The following is a 20,827-nucleotide window of genomic DNA, read 5'->3' as shown; positions in this document are numbered from 1 at the left end:
ATTCCCTTAAATTGAGTAATTACTGCATGTGAACTACATTCAAGGTTCTGTGTTAAAATCCTGTAGAAAAGGCAAAGGTAAGTTTGAGAGAATAACATCATACAAGAGACGTTCAAAGTGTCCTGGAAGTTTAGGAGAAGGAAAGATCATGTTCTGTTAGGCAACCAGAATGAGGGCAGAGCTGGGAAATGACTCACTGAGGTAGCACTACAGAAAAGCCTTAGAAAAGAATAAGACTGTAATAGAGGAGAAAACAGAAAAACAAGACATGGTCATGGGCGGGGGCGGGGGGGGGGAAGGGGGAAGACATGGAGACAGGAAATAGTGTGTGACAGGGATTGACCAGTGGACCAGTGTGGTTGGGTATATTAAGAATACGAGAATGATGGAACACAGTTTAGAAACAACACTATGGCTCTAACATTTAGAATCTTTGTTATCAGACTCCAGAGTTTACATTTTAAAGTTTGTTTGAGAGAGGGAGAGCAAATCCCAGGAAGGTACCTCACTGTCAGCACAAAACCTGATGAAGGGCTTGAACTCAGGAACTGTGTGAATCATGACCTGAGCTGAAGTTGGGACACTTAACCGACAAAGCCACCCAGATGCCCCAAGAGTTTACAGTTAAGTAAATATTCTCCTATGTATCTTTCCCATATATGCTCATAATCTAAAGATGGTTAGACTGGTAGGTAAGCTTATGTACTGACTTCGTACAACCAACTTCCTACCACTCTTGAAAAACAAATTACAAACTGCTAATTAAGAATGTTAAAGAACATGTTTCTCTCTGTCCCAAAAATAAATAAATAAACGTTGAAAAAAAAAAAAAAGGGGGCGCCTGGGTGGCGCAGTCGGTTAAGCGTCCGACTTCAGCCAGGTCACGATCTCGCGGTCCGTGAGTTTGAGCCCCGCGTCAGGCTCTGGGCTGATGGCTCGGAGCCTGGAGCCTGTTTCCGATGCTGTGTCTCTCTCTCTCTCTCTGCACTTCCCCCGTTCATGCTATGTTTCTCTCTGTCCCAAAAATAAATAAAAAACGTTGAAAAAAAAAATAAAAAAAAAGAATGTTAAAGAACAAAACAGGGGTAAATACTTTTAATATATAAATAACTCTGACAAACCAACAGGAAAAAGATTACTACTGCTCGGAGAAAAATGGACAAAAGTACTGAACAGGTAATTCAAAAAGAAGAAATGGCCAAAACCCAATTTACATGTAATAAAAGAAAAAAGAAAAGATTTTTTTCTCCCTACTTAAATTTTCTTGTAACTCTCACTCAACAGCTCTTCTTCAATGTTTTTAGCAATATACTGATACATGCCATTATGTCAAGTCACTGGAACAGGGCTAGGTTGTCTTAGACCTGGGTTCAAGTACTTATTTTGCCACCCCTTAGGTATGAGGAGGCCCTGGAAAATTAACTCAACTTCCGTAAGTTTGTATAAAAGGAGGATAATTACATGCCCTGCTTCTACCTTAGAACTGTTTGGAAGATCAAGTGAGGTAAATGGGATGTGACTTTGTAGTATTTCTGAACACTACAAAGTACTTAGGAAAGAACTCTTTTTTAGAAAGTATCTGAAGTGAGAAGATACATTTAAAAATAGAATGAGAAAAATTTAAGGCATTACTGTAATATTTTGGAATGCATAAAGGCATCAAGATTTCAGAATCTGTTGGCAATCACAGCCATTTGTTTGTGCCAATAACTAAAATAACTCATTATTAACATACTTGGTAAAAAATTAACAATTATTATCACATCTTTGATAATATAACAAGCTTATAGTAACTGTGGACCAAATGTAGATTAACTGGCAGAGGAAATTATGTGAGGCAAGTATTACAAACTTGATTGTGGCAGACACTTTTGGTTGCCTATGCACATCCCTGCTTCATCCTTAGTAAGAGAATTCTGATTCAGCTCAAGATTCATGAGAATCTAGATTCATGAAAGTCACAGGGTCCTCCCAGATCTCAAGGGGTGAATGTGGATAAATCTGTACCTATCATTTAACCTCCCTTGCTAGGTACTGGTTTAGGTGTGGGCACAAGCATCACTCTGGCCAATAAGATTCAGTTGGAAGTCTGAGGGGCCACTACAGAAGAATGCCCTTCCCTAATAACAATAACAAATCCAGGAAAAGCAATTATTTTTCTGGCTCTTGACATTATTTGCCTAAGGATGTGATGACTGGAAGTGGGACAGCCATTTTGCAATTACAAAGAGACAAGCCTGAGTGTGAAAGTCAACATGCTAAGGATGGAGGAACAGAAGGAACCTAGGTTCTTTCTCAGACACAACTGACTGAATTAATCCCAGAACTATGCTACTTCTAGCCTTCTCATTATATGAGATCATAAATCTCATATTGTTCAAGATATCTTCTGGTTAGTCATCCATTACTGAAGACCAAGACAGACCAAGGTGGAAAATACAGAAAAGAAATATTTAGATGTCAGCATCTAAAATTACACTATAACTTGCAAATTTGAAGTGACAATTCTGTCCCAGCAATTATGCAATCTAATGATCACCAAAAAAGTTCTGGGACAAACTTCTGCAAATATTCTCTTACCTGAAAATATTCTCATACCTGGCAAATATGCTGATTTTCACAAATTAATGCTATCCTTGTGTTTCTGTTCTTATTTAGATTTAAGGTAAAAGGTTTTATTATGGACACTTACTTGGAAAGTATTAAGGATTAGTTTTTTCCTCAATAACCCTCTAAATCCAAAACCAAAATGAAGCGGACTGCTGATGAAGACTATATATAGCCCTGGAGCTGATTTGGTCTTAACAAAAGTGAGAGTCCTAAATTTTATTAACTTTCTAAAGCCAGGTAAAATAATAATCTAACCAATATGAAAACTACTAGAGCTCAAGTCTTTAGGACAAAAGGCAGTAGTAGAAAGACTGCAGATTTTGAAGTCACAGACCAGATTAGAATCTTAGTTCTGCCACTTAATAGGACTCAGCCAAACTACTCAGCCTCTGTGGGTTTTAGTTTCCTCATCTATAAAATGTTAACAGTAACACCTTTGCAGAGCTGTGATGAGAATGAAGTGCAAGAATAAGGTTTCCAGGGGCACCTGGGTGCCTCAGTTGGTTAAGTGTCTGACTCTTGGTTTTGGCTCAGGTCATGATCTCACGGTTAGTGAGTCTGAGCTCACGTTGGGCTCCATGCTGGCAGTGCAGAGCCTCTTTGGGATTCTGTCCCTCCCTCTCTCTCTGCCCATCCCCCACTCATGTGCTCTCTCCCTCAAAATAAACAAACATTTTAAAAAAAATGTTTAAAAAAAAAAAAAGAATATGGCTTCCAGCACAGTGGCAGGGATATACAAAAGGCACCCACATGCTAGTCTCCTAAATCAACAGGGCATTTCTGTTTAGAGCACCAAGTTTAAATTCAAATTAAAATGCAGACCATAGTAAGTGTATGGTTCAATATGTCATACAATTTCCCATTTACTACCTGTTCCAATCCTTAACAACAACCCTGTGAAGTGGCCACTGTATGTTCATCTTGCACGAGAAATGTAAAGATCACAGAGGAGGGGACCTGTGCAAACACATGGTTTCGTAATAGCAGAGGCAGGATGTAAACAAGGGTCCTCTAACCCCAATTTCAGAACTCTGCTCATTTGATTCTGTGCACACCACACTACTTTAGGTTTTATCCAAATAACTCATCAAGCCCAACACTATTCCTTGTTTGCCCCTAGTAAAAACCAAATCTTAATTCATACAATTCACATATACTATCTCTATGAATTCTAGCTTTACATATTTTATCCATTTATAAAACTTCTCAGTTTACTCATCTATGTAGATATTAAACCACAAAAGTATAAACAGAAGTTATGTCATTATGCTACGTTTGCAGGCACACTCGCTGTACAATCACGAGAATCCACGCATACACATTAAGACTTCTAGCAAACGCCAAATTTGATTCTTACCTTAGTAAGATCCATTCCAAGCCTAACCTGTGACAAGAGATGCATGATAACGCTCTTGTGCTCTTCCACGGACCCTGCCTCCCCTTCATCATCTCTATCATCATGTGAATCAAAGAGGTCTAAAACAAAACAGATCTGCTTAGACCAGTGTTAAACTGGGCCAATCTGTGATGCTACCAGTGTTACAAATCTTTCTTTCAAACAGTTTTAAGAAAAAGTTAAATCCTCCAAGGCTACTTACCAGCATCACTTGTTCCATTGGACATGGAAGAATTAAGTGACTCTGTGGTATCAGGGCGCTTGAGACTATTTCCTGAGCTGCTGTGTGTCAAGACTGAGGCAGATCCAGAGGAACTAAAAAAACAGTAATCACATCCATAAGCTTTTAAGAAAGCAATTTAGAATCATAGTAAGACATTAACCTATAAAGCTACCTAAAACCAATAGAGGCAGATAGGTGACAGAAATAAGCTAGACTTACAGTTAGCTGGTCATACACACACACTTTCCAACTCTTTCTCTGTCACCCTCATGACTGTAAAGTGTGATGACTAGGTATCTTATCTTGTACTTTTTGCATAGTGTGTGGTCAACCAAGCCATGCTGAAAAGTCATCAAAAATTAGTAAGATTTTTGCCTCTGCATCTAAGTTTAAAACTAGAGTTCACTTTCTTATCGTGTTACTTTGCATAAAGTTACCTATAATTCTCTGCAACAATTTTCAGAACCTCAAAACTTGCAAGTGTATTACTTAGTCTCAGAAAGATGCTTTGTCTATATTTTTGAGATCCTCTGATAAAAGCCCACGCTAGTACATAACACTCTTCCCAGTCCCTTAAAAACTGTATTTGAAATTAAAAAATAAAAAAGCATATTATTTTTTACAAGTAAATTTATGGTAACTGGAATTATGAGCTGGTTAACAGGGTCTAAGGAAAGCTTCCTCTATTATACTGTTATACCTGTGATTACAACTTACCCAGGATTAGTTGTATATTAATAAAATAATCAGGGCCTACAGTTTACTTATTAAATACAAAAAGAAAACCAAAATTTTTACACTGCAGATACTATTTATAAAATAGTACACACATAATCAGTCTTGTTACACATTTATGGGTGCAAAACATATTATATATTCTAATTTAAACATAGTTTGCCCTAATTACTTACCTTCAATTTTTTTAAATTTAATAATAAGCTTTCTAGTTTTCAGAAGCAGTTCTTCACAGCAAAACTGAGCAGAAAGTACAGAATTCCCATGTGCCCCTTTGCCCACACATGCACAACCTCCCTCCCATACTACCAACATCCCACACCAGAGTGATACACTTGGAACAACTTATAAACCTACACTGGCACATCATTCTCTGACTCAAAATCCACCGTTTACATTAGGGTTCACTCCTGGTGATGTACTTTCTATGAATTTTGACAAATGGATGATGATAAGTATTCATCACTGTAGTGCTGTAGAGAATAGTTTCACTACCCTAAAAATCCTATGTACTCTGCCTATATTAGAACATTAGAATATTAGAACAATCTAATATTAGAGTATTAGAACAATGTATATTCTAATTTAGACATAGTTTGTCCTGGTTACTTACCTCCTTTTGATCTACTTTTCAAAAATCCTTAGGTAACTAAATATTGCTTCTTTGATAATTTAGTAGTATACATCACAAGGTACTGTAACTAATGTCTACCTCACCAGTTTTGAGAGCCAATGGAAAATATGAGTAAAAGACCTAGGTAAGAGAAATCAAATTATCATTAAATAAAGGAGCTACATGAAAATTATCTTCAAAATGTTTTGTGGCTCTTTGATACATCATTAAAATAGAGTCAATCTTTTAAATCAATTGATCAAAAAACCCCCGAATTCTTTAAAACACGTACTTTATTTTAGGTGCAATTCCAAAGGTCAGATTTATGCTGGGCTTTTCTTTCTTACTCAGGTTAGAAACCATGTCTGGGCCAAATGAAATGCTCAATAAAGCTCAAATTTTTTTAAATGGTATAAATTCTCATTTATCCATTTCATAATTTACTTCAATCAGGACAAAGAATTTAAAGAATACAGTTAAAAAATAACAGCAATATTGACAAAAATCATATGCATACAGGAAACGTTTATCTGCAACAGGCTAACTTGTATAAATATCTAATGATAATATCATAAACTAAAGCAAATAATGTAAAGTACTGAATTGCATTATAGTAACAGAATCCAAAGTCTTCCTGAGTACCTAGGCACTTGCCAAATGCTGTGTTTATCCCATAACAATCGAACCTCCATAACAATCCTACAAAGTAGACAGGATTATTCTCATCATGCATGGATGCTCAGCCCAGAGGTTCAGTGACTGACCTGGGGTCACACAGCTGGTAAGCAGTGGAGCTGTTTCAAATGCACATCTGGCTCCTAGCACAAGTTCTTTCCAACATGCACTTTAATCTAGTTTATAATTGTGTACAGCCATACTGCTCGATAACAGAGTTCACACAGTAACTATCATTACTACAGTTCTTCAGAAAGTGAACAGTGAGAAGACTTTAGCTTTTAAGTTCTCTTCCTTCAGTGAGAGACAGAAAAACTGTCTAGACCTGAGTTAGAAAACAAATAGTAGTAGCTGATGACCAGCCAAGTGTCACACACTCAATGCCTACCAAGGTCAGGCAGAGAACATAAATACATGGACAGGGCTAGGTTACAAGGCAATATAAATCTGGGGCCAACACACTCAATTTGCAGGGATTTAAAGCCCCATTTAAAAAACAACACACCCCACCCCTCCAAAAAAAAAAAAAAAAAAAGTCAACAAACACTTTGCTGGCCAAATAAAACATATGTAGGCCTACCAGTTTGGGAATCCACATTAGGGCATATAAGGAGAGCATAAAATTGAGGGAGAAAAGGAACCCAGTGGGCTAGCAGGACACAAAATTTAACTCTGGATCCTTTCAAATGGGAGGTTCATAAACTGTGTATTTGTCATGCAATGGGTACCAGGAGAGCACAGAAGCTTATAAGAAGAAAAAAGAAAAGCCTATGACCCTACAGGTGATTTTCTAAATATGCCCATTACAGGCACAACAGTTAAGTATTTTAAAATTTCCTACCTCATAAAAATTTCAGGAGAACCCCTTGAAACTGATAGCCGGAGACTATCAGTATTGTTAAAAGGAAGTTAGCCACATACTACAAACTAACTGAATACAGTTATATGCTTCTAGAGGATAGAGGAGTCCATTTTGATATTCAACTGTACTTTGTTTAAAGTAATACCAAATTTTTGATGTAAGATTGTCCTTAATTCTGTTTAAAGGAAACTTACTTAAAAACATCACAAATCAGTTTACTTTGGAATTTTCCTCCACTATCATAAAAAAACAATTTTAAAATTAAAGTGAAATCCCTACTGGCAAACTGCTTATAATGGTTTCTCAATAGTTTATTTCTCCACATACAACACTAAAAAAAGATACTAAACCAAGCCTTTCTGCTAACCTGGCCTTGAGCTGTGGGTTCAAACCTCTTTTCCTTTAGTCTCATGTCTTAACTGTATGTGTTTACTTATATCACAGAGATTTCACTTTTCCCACATTAAAAAGCTGAATCTGGGGGCGCCTGGGTGGCGCAGTCGGTTAAGCGTCCGACTTCAGCCAGGTCACGATCTCGCGGTCCGTGAGTTCGAGCCCCGCGTCAGGCTCTGGGCTGATGGCTTGGAGCCTGGAGCCTGTTTCCGATTCTGTGTCTCCCTCTCTCTCTGCCCCTCCCCCGTTCATGCTCTGTCTCTCTCTGTCCCAAAAATAAATAAAAAACGTTGAAAAAAAAAAAATTTAAAAAGCTGAATCTGATCCACTAAGACATAAAACTTCCTGAACCAATAATCATTTTCCTTAAAAGTTTTGAGATTTTGAGCAGTTATGATGAAATTGTATACGAATACTGTATTTTTCAGTTCATGTGTACACTTGAGAAAAGTAGAGTCCTGGGGTGCCTGGGTGGCTCAGCCAGTTAAGTGTCTGATTTTGGCTCAGGTTATGATCTCCTGGTTCATGAGTTCAAGCCCTGCGTTGGGTTCTGTGCTGAGAGCACAGAGCCTGGAGCCTGCTTCAGATTCTGTGCTCCTTGAGCCCTTCCCTGGCTCATGTTTTGTCTCTCGCTCTCTCTCTCAAAAATAAGCATAAAAAAAAAATAGATTTCAATAAAATAAAATAAAAAAAAGAAAACTAGAGTCCTACACAGTTTTTATTAAAAGGAAACAAAGTTTGAGGCTTAAGGACTGGCTGATGGTACTGGGCTTACAGATTCACATATAATTATTTCCAAATTTGTACTTTCTAGAAAGCAAATGCCAAGCTCTAACAATAGTACCAAGTCCTGAAAAAGCAGAATCAGAAACAATACCCAACAACAACTAAGCCAACTATATGTACAATAAACATAAGTAACATTAAAGCAAATAAATATTAATTTTTTTCTATATATTTGAGTGCTTATTACATGCCAGATACTTTATTAAGCACTTGACTGACACTATTCTCATTTAAATGTTCACAATGACACCTTGAAGTTGAAACTATTATTAACCTCATTTTACAAATGAGGTAACTGAGGATTACACAGGTAAATAACTTGACCAAGACTACACACCTTAAAAGCAAAACAGATTTAGAACCTATTTCTTTCTGAGATTCCAGAATCCAAAGTCTTAACAATAGCAACCTATATGCCAATAGGGCATATTTTGCTTATCAGCTATCAGACAAATGACTTTACACCTAAAAAGCCTTGTCTGTGCAATGGAACATACCTAACTAGCTTTTTCAATAGTATAAAAAAGGACAAATATTTTCTAATGAGGGAAACTCTATCATTAATATCTATTAAAATCTGCCTGCCTAATGTCTCTGGAATACATATGTTTCCTTCATTTCCATGCTAGTACCTTAGCTAAAGCTATCAACATTTCTCAACTTACTACCTGGTTTAGGCTGATCTTCCTACCTGTAATGCAGCCCCACTTCATTCAATTCTATAAACAATCTAGGCAAATCTATTTTTCTAAAATGCAGACCTGACCAGTAACGGCTATTTTTTGTGAGAAAATGTTCAAAATTTATAAAAGGCTAAAGGAGTCTTTTTTTGTCTTTTATTTATTTATTTTTTTCTGAAAGAGTGCTCAAGTGGGGAAGAGGTGCAGAAGGGGAGGGAGAATCTTAAGCAGGCTCCACGCTAAGTGCAGATCCCGATGTGGGCTCAACCCCACCACCGTGGGATCATGACCTGAATCAAAAATCAAGAGTTGGATGCTCAACCATCAATCAATGGGGTCACCCAGGCACCCAAGGCTAAAGGAGTCTTAAATGACCTGGCCCTTGTCAACCACTTCTGTATCCTTTTTTTAAGACAACTTATGCTCCAGTCACACTCAACAATTTATAGTTTCCGCCAAGAAACTCAACTCCCCTCCCTTTGTGTAGCTATTGGCCTGCCTTAATAGGGTTCTACCTCCATGAAAATATTTCTATTTCCCCTTCATCACCGCCACATCCCTTCTTCCTACTCACTCCCATTCTTACCTAGAATCACGCCCCCTGCCACCTCTGTGAATCCTTCCCTTACTTCTAAGGACTTCAAAAGGCTCCCATGGCCTTTGATTATTCTTACCATAGCATGTATCCCACTGGATTATAACTATCTGTTTGATCTCCCAACAAACTCTAAGTTCCCTGAAGGCAGGAACTAGGTCTTTTTTAACCTCTAGATCATTCCCTCCACTTGTATAGTGCCTGGCTTATAGGTATTTAATATCTCCACTCTAATACAAAACAAGTAACGGTAACCTCTTATTTGTATAATACTTGCTAGCTTTCTCACTCTCCTTTAACTCTCTCCTAATGTTCTATAGAACATAGGTGCTATAGAAATAATGCCTAGAGTTTAATGAACAATACTGGCATATTACTTGAGCTGATTTTTTTTTTTCCATTTGAATTAAATCAAAAGTAAAATCAACATTCTCACAGAAATGGCTTTGCTCAATAACCAAAAATAAGCTTATAAGGGAGTATGTCAACACCGGTCTAATAACTTGTAAGGGAGTCCATCATTAACAGCAGTCTCAAAATCAAATTAATTTTTAAAATCACAAGAGTCACTTAAACACATAGTTCATTTACTTACTCTATTAAGCGCTTTGGGGATGAGCCACTTTGATGAAATTCATCAGCATCATAGAATTCATCTTCGCTGCTAGAATAAGAGAACTCGGGGACAGTATTTGGAGACAAGTTGACATGGCTTGGAGAAGTCAAACTGCTACTAGGTGGTGAGTGCCCACTGCCTAGGAAATTAAAACATTTTAAATTGGGAGACAATGCTGGTAACAGAGGGGGAAAAATTAGGGAGATGGAGTCAAAGCAGACTTTCCTAAAATCAAGAAAAAGTTAAGTTGGTAGAAGTCCCTATATTATTTTTAAAGAAAATCACTATTTAAATTAGACAAAGGCAAATCATATTATAGAAGGGGACACAGCCTTTTAAACGAAAAATTGCTATGTTCCCACTCCATAATTATTTATAATTAGGGAGCTCTTTTGATTATAATCTCAGTGTGTGAGTTCTGGGGTCAGAAGTCCCACAAAAGATACAAGCCAGGGCTCCTACTTTATACTGCAGATCCAGGTATTTAAAAAGTGCAGCAGTGAGACAATGAGAATGCATATGGAAAGAATACTAAAGACCACATGAATGTTAAAATGCTATCCAGAATATCATATTCACATCAGTCACTGCTTTGGCAGTCACATGAAAACACACAAGTGCCGCACAAAGCCCCAGCACTCACCATCCAAACTCCTTACTTCTTTCCTACCTAGGTCAAAAATCCGGTGCCTGGGACTCGGGGGCAGAGAAAAACAGAGGTCTACTGTGAGAAGAATGTGGAAAAGGAAAGGACTAGGAGGAACATTTTTCTATTCCTAAACAGTCTAAGGAAATGGAAGTTAACAGAGATCCACAGAAAGAAGACTACTACTATTTAATCTCTGTGATCACTGGATTGTCCAAGTAACAAAGTAAAACAATAAAAGTATCAAATAATGGAGGACTACTGAGATATTAATTTAACAAGTGTTTACAGAGCATCTAAAGGCTTTCAGGCAATGTATGCTAAACTGCTACAGATTAAAAAGCAAATTCATCTGCTACATTTAGTTGCCATGTTCACAAAGATATTTAAAAAAAATTTTTTTTTTAACGTTTATTTATTTTTGAGACAGAGAGAGACAGAGCATGAACGGGGGGGGGGGGGGGGGGGGAGGGTCAGAGAGAGAGGGAGACACAGAAACCGAAGCAGGCTCCAGGCTCCAAGCTGTTAGCACAGAGCCCGACGCGGGGCTCGAACTCACGGACCGCAAGATCATGACCTGAGCCGAAGTCGGACGCTTAACCGACTGAGCCACCCAGGCACCCCAAGATATTTTTAAGAACATAACAAAGAGTTTGGAACCCCAAAAAGGTAATCTTATTGTAGATTCCAAAAATAGTTCATCTTAGCAAATAACTTTGAGTTCTTCCTCTCTGCCCCCTGCAATAGCAGCAATAAGATGGGAAAGAGACTTTCTTTTACTAAAATAGGAAAAACAATCAACCCACCCAGGAATCAAAAATGATTAAGTAACATGGAAACACTCCAGATGATCACACAATTGAAAACGTGTCCAAAGAAGAAAATGAATTTGGGAAATGCAAACAAAAGAACGGAGTTTTCCTTATGAGAACAAACAATATTATTTCTTTTCTCAGTTGTTATTACCTTATTTCTTTTTTGTATTGGGGAAAGACTTAGGTGGAGAAGATGAAGAAATTAGGTTGAAAAATCAAACAGGATATAAATCATATGTTAATTTAATTTCCAAAATTTCTTTAAATCTACCTACTCTAAAATGCTATATTTTAAAAATGTCATCTGAAACAATGTATCCTAAATTATTATTTATTAAGTAATTATGCTAAAGTGAATGTACATAGGAAGAGTGCTCACTTTTTTAAAGTTTGTAACGAATTTTACATATCTTCAAATAAACCTATTTTGGCTGTGTTTCAAAACTCTGACATAATCCTTTTTTTAGTAAAAGGCAAAAGATTTATATGATCTAAAGAGAAACCAGAGTATCCTTTCTTATAAAAACACAAGAAAACACAGGTACTGTTTTTAAAACGAACAAAAAAGGAAGATAAAAGTAATGAAATACAGAAAAAAGTTGGGCAAACATTTCAACCTCATTACTCAAATTGCTTATCAGCATTTTCCCAAGAGCTTCAAATAAGAGGAGTTAGTTTTGCTTTCTTTCTTTCAAAATTCAGGAGAGAGCTGCTCACGCTATTAAATATTAAAGAACAAAGTAATAGCATCAGCATCTTTACTAATTCAAATTTCAAAATGGACTAAAGTCACAAGGTAATTTTTCATTATTACCAAGGAAAAGTTCTGCCCAGGAAAGAAATCTGTGGAGCAACAAACAGGGGCTTATCTTCTACTTCCTCAAGTTATAATAGGGACAAAAGCACTTAGTTCTCCTTTGAGTTTGGTTCAACAAGCACCTCAATATACAACTAATCAGTTTCAAAGTAAGAACTAAATTTAATACTAACACTGACAGCAACTCTGTAAATTACAGAAAGAATAATGACCATAAGTCTAAATAAAGAGAATGCAAATTAAAATGAAGTACCCTTTTTTGCCTGTGAGATGACAAATATGTGAAAGAATGATAAATCTTCCTTAAAAAAAAAAAATGTATGTACCAAAAGTGGCTGCACAAGGATATTCACTGAAGTACTACTGCTTATAGATAGGAAAATACTGGAAACAACCTAAATGTCCATCAGTGGAAAAACAGTATGTGGTCAGGCAGCCATAAAAAGAACATTGTAGGTATCTAACTGTATGAACATGGAAGGCTGTTTAAGCGTTCTCTGTTAAATGAAAAGAGAAAGTCACAGAAATGCATGATCTCAATTCAGGTTAAAACAAAAACAGCAGTAAGAATATACAAAATATTTTCACAAAACTAAAGCAAATAATACTAAACTCTGTATGGAACCACAGAAGACCCTGAATAGCCAAAGCAAGTCCCGAGAAAGAAGAACAAAGTAGAGGTATTACAATACCAGATTTCAAAATGTACTACAAAGCTGCAGTAATCAAAACAGTATGTTACTAGCACAAAATAGACAGATAGATGAGTGGAACAGAACAGAGATCCCAGAAATAAGTCCATTATATGGTCAATTAATCCATGACAAAGACAAAGGAAGAGAGGCAAGAATATACAATGAGGAAAAGACAGTCTTTTCAATAAATGGTGGTGGGAAAACTGGACAGCTGCATGTAAAAGAATGAAACGGTACCATGTTCTAACACTGTACATAAAAACAGACTAAAAAATGGATTAAAAACCTAAATGTGAGACTTGAAATCATAAAAATCCTAGAAGGAAACACTGGCAAGTAATTTCTCTGATATTGGCTGTAGCACATTTTTTCTAGATGTCTCCTGAGGCAAGGGAGACAAAAGCAAAAATAAACTATTGGGACTACATCAAAATAAAAAGTTGTTGTTGTTGTTGTTGTTGTTTTTTAAGGAGGCTTCATGCCCAGCATGGAGTCCAATGTGGGGCTTGAACTCACAACACTGAGAGATCAATATCTGAGCTGAAATCAAGAGTCTGACACTAAGCCACTCAGGCACCCCTAAAAATAGAAAGTTTTGCATAGCAAAGGAAACTTTTGACAAAACAAAAAGACAACCTGCTGAATGGGAGAAGATATTTGCAAATGACCTATCCGATAAGGGGTTAATATCCAAAATATATAAAGAACTTACACAACTCAACACCAAACCCCAAATAATCGGATTTAAAAAGGGGCAGAGGACCTGAATAAACATTTTTCCAAAGAAGACATACAGATAGCCAACAGGCAAAAAAGATGCTCAACATCACAAATAACTGAAATGCAAATCAAAGGCCACAATATCACCTTACACCAGACAGAATGGCTAAAGTCAAAATGACAAGAAATAACAAGTGTTGAAAATGGTAACACTAATTCAAAAAGATACATGCACTCTCATGCCCACTGCAGCATTATTTTCAATAGCCAAGATATGAAAGCAACCTAAGTGTCCATTATTAGGTGAATAAAGAAAGAAAATGTGATACACACACACACACACACACAAACACACACACACACACACACAGAGTAATATTACACAGACATAAAAGGGATGACACTGCCATTTGAGACAACATGGATGAACCTAGAGGGTATTATGCTAAGTGAAATAAGTCTAACTAAGGAAGACAAATACCACATGACTCCATTCATAAGTGGCCACAATCTTAAAGAAAGAAACAAAGAAAGAAAGAACACAAATGAATAAACAAACAAAAAGCAGGATCAGACCTATAAATACAGAGAACAAACTGATGGTTGCCAGACAGGAAGGGAGTGGGTAAGCAAAATGGGTGGAGAGGGAAATACAGACTTCCAGTTATGGAATTAATAAGCCACAGGAATAAAAGGCACAGCATTAGAAATACAGTCAATGCTATTGTAATAGTGATATAACAGGACAGGTGGTAGCTACACTTGGGGAAACACAGCATAATGTTTAAGCCTGTCAAATCACTAAGTTGCACACCTGAAACTAATGTAACATTGTCAACTATACTCAAAAATTGTAAAACAATAGTTTAACTAAAAAATAAATAAATAAATAAATAAATAAATAAATAAATGCATATACAGGTATATGTGTACATATATGCATGCATTACGTGAAAATACACGCAAATGACAGAGGGAAGAATAAAGAGGACTTTTAGCTTTTGTTCTCTATATTTTTGTACTGATTTCTTTACAATAATAAAGTATACAAATCCGACTTGAGCAAATTTTTTAAAAAGCCAATACAGATCTTCAGAATAAATCTTTAAAAAAAAAAAAGTTTATTTATCTTGAGAGAGACAGAGAGAGAGAGTGTGTGCGAGCAGGGGAAGGTCAGAGAGAAAGGGAGAGAGAATCCCAAGCAGGCACCACACTGTCAGCACAGAGCCCAATGCGGGGCTTGAACTCACTGTGAGATCATGACCTGAGTGGAAATCAAGAGTCAGAAGCTTAACTAACTGAGCCACCCAGGTGCTCCAAAATAAATCTTTTCTTAAGGTTAACAAACAAAATCCTGGAATATTTTATGTAAAATACAATTATTACTAAAGCTTCTAGCTCTATCACAAAGTTAACTACTTCATGTACAGAACTGTAACGGTAAAATTAGGATAGCTCCAATACAAATACACATTTCTTCATTCTCTTTCCCATCAGCAGTCAAACACATCTTAAATGTTAATGGGGCTTTATGAGAATTAAAGAAATTATACAGGGGCACCTGGGTGGTTTAGTCAGTTGAGTCTCTGACTTCGGCTCAGGTCATGATCTTTTGGTTCGTAAGTTTGAGCCGCACATCGGGCTTACTGATGTCAGTGCAGAGCCTGTTTTGGATCATCTGTCCCCCTCTCTCTGACCCTCCCCCACTTGCACACTCCAAAAAATAAACATTAAAAAAAAAAAACAAAGTTACACAAATCTGTACCTGTACTATTTGGTGTTGGAGTCTGATGATGTCCCAAGGTAGCTAATACAGGTCCAACTGGTAGGGAAGATGGACGCTGCTCTGACTTACACAACTGAGCAGGTTCTAGAAGATTTAAACATATAAAATAAGTTAGAGAAAAAGCCAAACACAACTCTGTTAGCTGCAATTGTGTGCAATTCAAAATCATAAAGATCAGGAATTTATGAAACTGTCTTCTATTAAGTCCAGTTCTATGCTACTCCTTCATGACCTTCAATCCCCTTTAAACTCAATGAGGATAGGCTACTCAGTACTAAGACATTAAGCAGGCAAGATATCAAGAGACTAGTCAAGGTAGGCCAATACCTCCGTAAAAATGCTCTGTAAAACTAGCAAATGCTTCTAATGATAAGGTCTTTCTAAGCATCAAACCACATAAAATCATTTAAAAATGGGGCACAGTACTTCCTCTTTAGCCCCACAAGATACTTAAACTCATTCTCTTAAGGAGTCAAATTCACAGGGGTGCCTGGGTGGCTCAGTTAAGCGTTTGGCTCTTGATTTTGGTTCAGGTCATGATCTCACAGTTTGTGAGTTCGAGCCCTGCATCAGGCTCTGTGCTAATAAGCATGGAGCCTGCTTGGGGTTCTCTCCCCTCTCCTCTTTCTGCCCCTCCCTGCTCACGCGCCCACTCTCTCTCAAAAGTAAAAAAAAAAATAAACATTAAAAAAAATTCACAAAAGGATTTCACATACTTGGAAGTATTTTTAAAGGGATTTTTTTTCATTATAATTTCTGACTTAACTGAATCATTGAAAACACAAAAGTGTTGGATGCCACAAAAGGTAAGAGGAGGAATTGGTATACATTGGGTGTTGCCCCTAAGCCTTCTTTTGCCAGTTCAAAAAAAAATTACTATTTTTTACTCTATACTTAAAAATTCATGTCTATATAATCAGTAGGCATCACAAATTTCACTCTTCCCTTCTATTACCATAGAATCCACCATGAAGAAGAAACCATCTGTATTCTTCATAGCTATAAAGAATACCCCCAAATAGAAAGTTCCTGGATTACCTTCAAGTATATATCAAGGTATAGTAAGCTTTCTTTGGTAGCATGAATCCTGAGTCATAGGATTCTGTCCCACCAGCTAACCCAAGTCTTAGTAATCATGTTTTTCTTCTTTCTTTGAAAGCCCTTTCACTGTATTAAAAAAGCCCAATATTGGGGTGCCTGGGTGGCTCAGTCAGTTAAGTGTCCAACTCTGGGTCAGTCATGATCTCAGTTTGTGGGTTTGAGCCCTGTGTCGAGTTCTGGGCTGACAGTTCACAGCCTGAAGCCTGTTTCAGATTCTGCATCTCCTTCTCTCTCTCTGCCCCTCCCCTGCCTGTGCCCTCCCTCTCTCTCAAAAATAAAATAAAAGAAACATTTTTAAAAGCCCAATACTGAGAAGACCCGGGTAGCGCCTCCAGGCCACACTGAGCTGGCTTTAGGCACTCCGCACGCTGGGTCTCCTCCTCTTCCTGTGGTGGTTAGCTATGGCGGCCGTTAAGACCCTGAACCCCAAGGCCGAGGTAGCCAGAGCCCAGGCGGCGCTGGCGGTCAACATCAGCGCGGCCCGGGGACTGCAGGATGTGCTGAGGACCAACTTGGGGCCTAAAGGCACCAGGAAGATGCTTGTTTCTGGTGCTGAAGACATCAAGCTTACTAATGATGGCAATGTGCTGCTTCATGAAATGCAAATTCAACACCCAACAGCCTCCTTAATAGCCAAAGTAGCAACAGCCCAGGATGACATAACTGAAGATAGAGTTACAAAAATAATAGAACTGAAAAAGAAAGTCTGTGGTGATTCAGATAAAGGATTCGTGGTTATTAATCAAAAGGGAATTGACCCCTTTTCCTTAGATGCTCTTGCAAAAGAAGGCATAGTAGCTCTGCGGAGGGCTAAAAGGAGAAATATGGAAAGGCTGACTCTTGCTTGTGGTGGAGTAGCTCTAAATTCTTTTGATGACCTAAATCCTGATTGTTTGGGACATGCAGGACTTGTCTATGAATATACATTGGGAGAAGAGAAATTCACCTTTATTGAGAAATGTTAACAACCCTCGCTCTGTCACATTATTGGTCAAAGAACCAAATAAGCACACACTCATGCAATAAGAGATGGCTTGAGGGCTGTTAAAAATGCTATTGATGATGGCTGTGTAGTTCCAGGTGCTGGTGCAATGGAAGTGGCAATGGCAGAAGCCTTGATTAAATATAAGCCCAGTGTGAAGGGCAGGGCCCAGCTTGGAGTGCAAGCATTTGCTGATGTATTGCTCATTATTCCCAAGGTTCTTGCTCAGAATTCTGGTTTTGACCTTCAAGAAACACTAAAGTTCAAGCAGAACATTCAGAATCAGGTCAACTTGTAGGTGTGGACTTGAACACAGGTGAGCCAGTGGTAGCTGCTGAAGTAGGCATATGGGATAACTATTGTGTAAAGAAACAGCTTTTTCACTCCTGCACTGTGATTGCCACCAACATTCTCCTGGTTGATGAGATCATGCGAGCTGGAATGTCTTCTCTAAAAGGTTGAATTGAAGCTTCCCTTGTGTCATTTGTATCATGAAGACTACAGAGTGATCCTAAGAATGTAGCTATGGAATTTTCATCCAAGCTTCAAATGATTTTCAAAAGCATTTTCCTTTCCCATACGAAAAAGAGAACACTGACACTCAAATTTTGAAGTTCTGAAATTATTATTACAGTATTTATTTAAATTTCACTGCAGTGTACACCATTAAGCAGGCTGTTTTCACCCAATGAACAGGATGTTTTGCTTTAGCTTCCATGATCTAAAGGTACCATGTTAGACAAGTATGTTACCTACCTTGTTATTAAATGTTCCTTGAAAAGCAAAAAAAAAAAAAAAAAAAAAAAAAGCCCAATACCAAAATATATCTTTTTCTATTTCATTTTCTGTTATACCATTTCTTTGATTCCTTTTACTTATCAAAAAACCAAAAATGAGCCCTTCAAGATTACCATGACAGTCGTACAAATTAAGTTTTTTCTAATCAATGAATCCGTGAAATGTCTTTCCAAATATCATACCTGGAGGTAAGACAGTCTGAGTAGGCATTGTGTTGATCACAGGTTCCAAGGGACTAGGTTGATATATTGCATCCACAGGATTAATAGTACTCTGAGATAAAGAAACACAGTACAGTTATTTTTAATTAAATGCTTTCCCAGTGCTGACCCTCCCAAATGTATGAAATGCCCACATTTCTGACAGCAAAGTCCTGAGGGTAGCTATATAGATACGCTGATCAAAATGCAAGGAAGAAATGAAACACTTTTACAATACAGAAGAATTTCCTAAAAAAACAAAAATGTAGTAAGGAAGGAAAATGACAGTCTCTGTCATACAGATAGGTAAAGCTAAAATGGAAAAACTTATATAGAGTTGTAAAAAGGTGTGGGAAAATTTCAGGAAGCTACAGCAATAACTTCTGAATTCATTTCAGTGCTTCTCACTTAATTCTCAGTTCACCACAAATACTGCTTCTCTATCAAAGATAGAGAAACTCTCTCTTGCTTTGGTATTAATAAACACTAAACTATATTAATAAACACTATATAAATAAAACTATAACTGTATAATTATATATATAAATATATATAACTATGTAACTATATAACTATATATATAGTTATATACAGATAAATATATATATAATTATATACATAACTATATATAACTATATATATATAACTATATATATAGTTATATATACACACACACACATATATATAAACTACGACTTGCAAATTTATTTGTACCACTAGGATTTTATCTTTCCATCTCATACTATTGCCACCTTCTAATACTGTGTACACACAGTATAAGCATCTAATTTTACAGTCATTAAAAGCAAAGAGATGTATATTCTAATTGGGGGATGCAGGGAAAAAGCCTTCCTTTTTGAAGATTAGAAGAAAAAAAATAAACGTAGTTATAATTTTAGAGGGAAAAAAAAGTCTAGGTGTTTCTAATTTCAAGCCAAGAAATTATTCTGCCAGCAGGATGGTATTTTAAAAACCAGACTCCATAGTTTACTGATGCTTTTTTATTTGGAGGAGGTGGGTGGTATTAAAATAAGGTCTTTGTCAGAGTTAAATTTGATCTCTCATTTAGAATACCACATCAGATAAAACCCAAGAAATAAAATTTTCAGTTCTTTAGCTTTCCTTGATCTAGAAAACTAAATTTTAAATGTATATTAGGGCTTATAACAGAAAATATCAAAATAGAATCAGAAGAAAAATACTTTACTGATGTATTCATAAAAATAGTATTCATAAAAATTTAGTATAGTATTCATAAAAATAGTATTCATAAAAATTTAGTATTCATAAATAGTATTCATAAAAATTTAGAAGCCCCTAGCAATAACTGAGATAATGGGACAGTTTTTATCGCATTCTCATTTAATGTCTAAGTTCAAAAAAATTTTTTCTTAAACTACCTCTCTGCATAAATTTTAAAAGCATTAAGTCAGATCTCTTAAATCAACTGATTTGAACATAAGAATTCTGAAGCTTGTCACTACAATAGCTTACCTAACATAAATATTCTAACGGAAAAATAAGGGACACTTAGAGAAGAGACCCTGAAAACAGTCATTAATAATAAAACCCCACTAAAATGAAGTACAGAAGGTTTTGAAGCACTGGGAAAAGCAGAGAAACAGACTAAGAATTTTAATTCCTTAGAATCTTTCCTCTACCAAGAATTTGGCAAGTCTCTTATCTGCTGTGGTCCACACCTTCCCAGTCTGTAAAATGAAGAAATGGCTGGATTATATGTTCTATAGGGGCTTTCTGCTTATTACTTTGTGATTCTATTTTCAGATACTGGACCAGGACATAATAACAAGTGTCTCAACAAGTCCTGGAGCTGTTCTTAGAATAAATTCCATTTTTACCCAGTGGTTTTCTCCAAAGAACTCCAAGTGGTTTAAAGTCAAAATCTTGCCATTAATACTGTGATCCATGGGAAGGAGAATATGTCACCTCCTTATTATCCTCATCTTTTATATAAGAAAAATTACTGAAGCAACTAAGAAATAACTTTGGGAAAAAGGACCAGCAGAATTCTATCTTTTGAATGTAATCTGTTTTCCAGGTGAAATGTTCTAAAGATTAGGCT

The 20,827-nt window shown here is 36.7% G+C and overlaps 1 protein-coding gene and 1 pseudogene across 8 annotated transcripts in view; one reads left to right on the top strand and one right to left on the bottom strand.

Moving 5' to 3' along the window:
- OSBPL9 (oxysterol binding protein like 9) overlaps positions 1-20,827 on the bottom strand; it is a 191,603-nt gene that overhangs the window by 11,460 nt on the left and 159,316 nt on the right. For 6 of the 8 annotated variants that reach the window (XM_011284993.4, XM_011284994.4, XM_011284995.4 and 3 more), the window contains 5 exons: positions 18,727-18,817; positions 15,643-15,747; positions 10,164-10,323; positions 4,209-4,321; positions 3,968-4,086 (listed from right to left, as the gene is read on the bottom strand). In XM_011284993.4, the coding sequence (XP_011283295.1) occupies positions 3,968-4,086; positions 4,209-4,321; positions 10,164-10,323; positions 15,643-15,747; positions 18,727-18,817 (588 nt within the window). The remainder of the gene's footprint in view (positions 1-3,967; positions 4,087-4,208; positions 4,322-10,163; positions 10,324-15,642; positions 15,748-18,726; positions 18,818-20,827) is intronic. The other 2 variants (XM_045035813.1, XM_045035814.1) reach the window with 1 other exon arrangement.
- Positions 17,131-18,270, top strand: LOC102899430 (annotated as a pseudogene).

This window comes from Felis catus, chromosome C1 (assembly GCF_018350175.1).
Source record: "Felis catus isolate Fca126 chromosome C1, F.catus_Fca126_mat1.0, whole genome shotgun sequence".
NCBI classification, from domain to species: domain Eukaryota; kingdom Metazoa; phylum Chordata; class Mammalia; order Carnivora; family Felidae; genus Felis; species Felis catus.
Note: the sequence above shows the minus strand (reverse complement) of the source record. Positions and strands in the feature narration are given on the sequence as shown.